Source organism: Helianthus annuus, chromosome 14 (genome assembly GCF_002127325.2).
Source record: "Helianthus annuus cultivar XRQ/B chromosome 14, HanXRQr2.0-SUNRISE, whole genome shotgun sequence".
Lineage (NCBI taxonomy): Eukaryota > Viridiplantae > Streptophyta > Magnoliopsida > Asterales > Asteraceae > Helianthus > Helianthus annuus.
The window spans coordinates 66,811,789-66,815,561 of NC_035446.2; the positions used below are offsets into that span (position 1 = coordinate 66,811,789).

A 3,773-nucleotide genomic window follows, 5' to 3' on the forward strand; every position below is an offset into this window, starting at 1 on the left:
AATTTGTTTCAGATTTATTTTGTAATCTGCTAAGGTTAATTACACAATGGAGAGAGAGAGAGAGGGGGGCATGTAAGTTTTTTGTTTTTGTCTTATAAATAAAGATAATTTTAAATAAATTGGTAAAGTTACCGAAATACCCTTATCTGTCTTGCATGTGATAATTGAAAAAGCCTAACCTTATTAATCAAAAGGGTTTGTCTTGCAATGCTTTTAACCGAAAAAAAAAAAAAGATTACGACTATAATTATTGAAGTTAAAGGACATCTACTACAATCCGGTACAAACATAATGGACGAAAAGTATAATTTATCCTATGATATATGAAATAACTTTGAAGATAGAAGAACAAATTGCATATTTGTTTTCCATATCCTAATTTGTATCCTTCAAATAGACACCGATACTATCAAAATAACGACCATGAAGGCCATAAAATCCAGCAAAAGAACCAGCATCCCATGACACAGAAAAAGGTGTCCCTTTGACATTGTCACCAAATGGCCCATGGGTTTTTTTGTTCGTCGTGAATGATATTGATGAAATTATTGTTTGACGGGTGGGGAGTGTTCCAACCATGCCACTAATGCCAATAATTTCTTCATCCTCATCAAGTGTTACATGATCGATTATGGAAAGTCCATTCGGATCATCCACCTTTTCAGAAGAATTGAACATCAAAGAGTTTATGGTTTCGCCATGGTCAATGGTTATCTTGCTCAAACGATAATTTCCCTCAAGTTGGAAAGACCAAATAGTTTGTGGAAACGCCGGAAGAGGTTTTCCCCATGTTCCGATCCTCATGATTTCCCCATACACCTTCAAATAGACACCAATGCCACCAATGCCGCCAATCCAATCGCTGGCATTGCCATAAAATCCAACTAATGAGCCTTTGTTCCATGGTAAGGAGAACAAAGAATTGGTTATTCCACCAAAAGGTCCATGCGTGTTCTTGTTGGTTATAAAAAACAAAGAAGAAAGGTATGTGTCACGACCTTTAAGACCAAAGGTTACTTTAATTCCAACTATTTCCTCATCCGAGTCAAACGTGACCTGAATATACATATATATGTGCCAACATGAATATATGATGCTTGATAAGGTTGTGCATATGTGTCTTTGTGTGTGTATGCATATATATAAGTAGATTAAGTCAAGATATATATGATCACCAGCGATAGTGATTGTGCTCCAGCCGAACCAAACTTATTAGAAATGCTCAATGCACCTCGAAACTCGGTGGTGAACGTGAGAGAGGTTATCACATCATCAGCATGACCAATCCTTATACTTTGCAGCTTATAACCTTCCTCAATTTCAAAAGACCAGTTATTCTTCTGAGGATCTCCAATCGGTTGTCCCCATGGTGCTACTCGAATAAATCCCGCTGGTTTCATGTTTTGTAGTACTCCTTCCATACTGTATCAAAGAGATATACATTTAGAACTTCTCTTGGAGAAGATACATGGGTCTGCATTGTTTCTAACAAGCAAAATTTATTATAAATTTTGAGTTTTAGACACATACCTTGCCTTCTGTTGAATGTGGTAGGTACCCAGACTGTAGAACTGATCTTGAATGTCAAGGATGGCATAAATCCCCGTGCATTTATATGTAAAAACTCGTATGCATCGTGTGGCCTTCTTTTAATCAATAAATTACTTGTCTTCTTTTAGTCAATAATTGAGCTCTTTTAGGTCACACGTTCAAGTGCATTAAATATTCATTTATAACTATTTATAACTTTTTGTGCTGATATATACTTTCAGTAACTCTAGAATGTTAATGAAGAGATAAGGTGTGGAATGTCGATCGTATATTTTTTTTTTTTTGAACGGTTAACGGTTCACTCCCCTTAAGAAATTCGCCCGCACTGCGGGTTCGAATCCCAGGCCCCCCCTAAGGTCCAGTCGCACTGGAATTACCCAATATTGGTACCAGAGTGGACTCGAACCTGCACCCCTCCAGAAGAAACCCCCAAGGGGAAAACTCCTGACCTCCTCCCAACCACTTGGGCTGGGGATCGTATGCATTAAATTTCCATTTAATTATAACTTTTGTCTACTAACATATACTTCAATTGCATTGGTATTTAATCTGACGACAAGCAAGTAGTAATCAATTAAGAAAATGGAGAGCTTCAACAGGGACGAAGTTTGAAATTTTCGACCGAGGGTCGAAAACGTATATACCAAAAATTTCTATAAAACCGGGGGTTAAAAACGTATATACCCAAAAATTTCTATACGAAAACTACATACTCTCCACTAACGAGCGAAAAGTTCGAGGGGTTGGGGGCCCCCACAAAGCTACGCCGCCCTTGAGCTTCAACATTGACGCGTGTAGAATGGTTGTTGTGGTCCTACTCAATGATGTATACTCAAACGTGTTTCACTAAAAAGAGTAAATTGTCAAAATCATCTCTGAGGTTTGATCATGTTTAATAGTTTTATCCAAAACAACTTTTTTGGTACCATGTTGTCCTTCAGACATTTGGATGAAATGACAAACAATCTCAATTCTCAGGGACGATTTTGGCAAATAAGTTAGACGTTTAGATGAAAATGGCAAAAAATCTCAAAAGTGAATGACAATATGGTACAAAAAAATTGTTTTGAATGAAACTGACAAATATAGTCAAACCTTAAGGGCGATTTTGACAATTTCGTTTAGAATGGTTGTTGTGGTCCTACTCAATGATGTATACTCAAACTTTTTTCACTAAAAAAAAGAAAAAGTTAAATTATCAAGGATGATCATTTAGTTCTTAAAGTTTCATCAATTAGAGTTTTCGTTCAGTATTTTTTTTTTTCTAAAGTTAGTTTATAATTGTTTATTATATTTTTATCATCATGATTTGTTAATAGAGTAAATTATTTTTTGAGTTCATTTGTTTTAGTGGTTGTAAGTACTAGAGTCCAAAATTAAACTGTTAAATTTTTTAATTCTGGATTCAAATGGTTTTAATTGGACTTAAAACGTTATAGAATGAGCGGTAAAGGACTCAAACTGTTAAACTTTTTAATCAAAACTATAAGTGTTAAAAATTGGAGTTAAAACGTTATAGAATAAGCGGTAAAGGATTCAAATTGTTAAACTTTTTAATTTTGAATTCAAATGGTTAAAACCACTGAAACATAGTGCCTCAAAAAGTAATTTACTCTTGTTAATAACTAGTGGATGTCCTTTGCGTGATGGTCCAAAAAAATCGGTATATACATAAACGCAAAATAATGTTAAAATAATATCAGACCTAATCAAATAAAAGTTACGATTCAATACAAGTACCACGTAGTTAAAATAGAAAGATAAATACTTAAACCAACTTTGCGTGATATCATGTAGGGATCCCAGCCTGCATAGCTGCTAATGATGATCCCGCTGGCGGATGAACCTGAGGACCTGTCTTTATCTCCTCCTACATAACCGGGTCCGTCAAAGTCAAAATAACGGCCATCTAAAGCTCTCTAATACCAATATACACTATCGCTGATGTAACAACCCGACTTTTTGAAGTCAAAATCAAAGACAAAGGAAGAAAAGATTGCTAATCAGATCTGTCATTCCTTGCTTAATTATTACTTGTACTCTCGAGTCTCGACAATCCATACTTTAGTTTACGTTGTTTTAGTTGTATTATGTGAAGTAACAATGCGATAAACGCTAATCTACTTAACGCTAATCTCATCGCTATCGCATCACAACTTAAATCGCAGTTATGGATATTGTTTTATGGGTGTGTGCTATAATGTGTGCATGTTTATTATATG

General features: G+C 35.3%; 1 protein-coding gene across 1 annotated transcript; it reads right to left on the reverse strand.

The window, feature by feature from the left end:
* Positions 1 to 226: 226 nt before the first annotated feature.
* Positions 227 to 1,640, reverse strand: LOC110908266 (mannose/glucose-specific lectin). The gene is made up of 3 exons (XM_022153181.2): positions 1,531 to 1,640; positions 1,176 to 1,422; positions 227 to 1,056 (listed from the first exon to the last, which is right to left on the reverse strand). Exons 2-3 carry the CDS (start codon positions 1,419 to 1,421, stop codon positions 376 to 378), a joined length of 927 nt encoding a protein of 308 aa, XP_022008873.1. The 5' UTR covers position 1,422; positions 1,531 to 1,640; the 3' UTR covers positions 227 to 375.
* Positions 1,641 to 3,773: the final 2,133 nt, after the last annotated feature.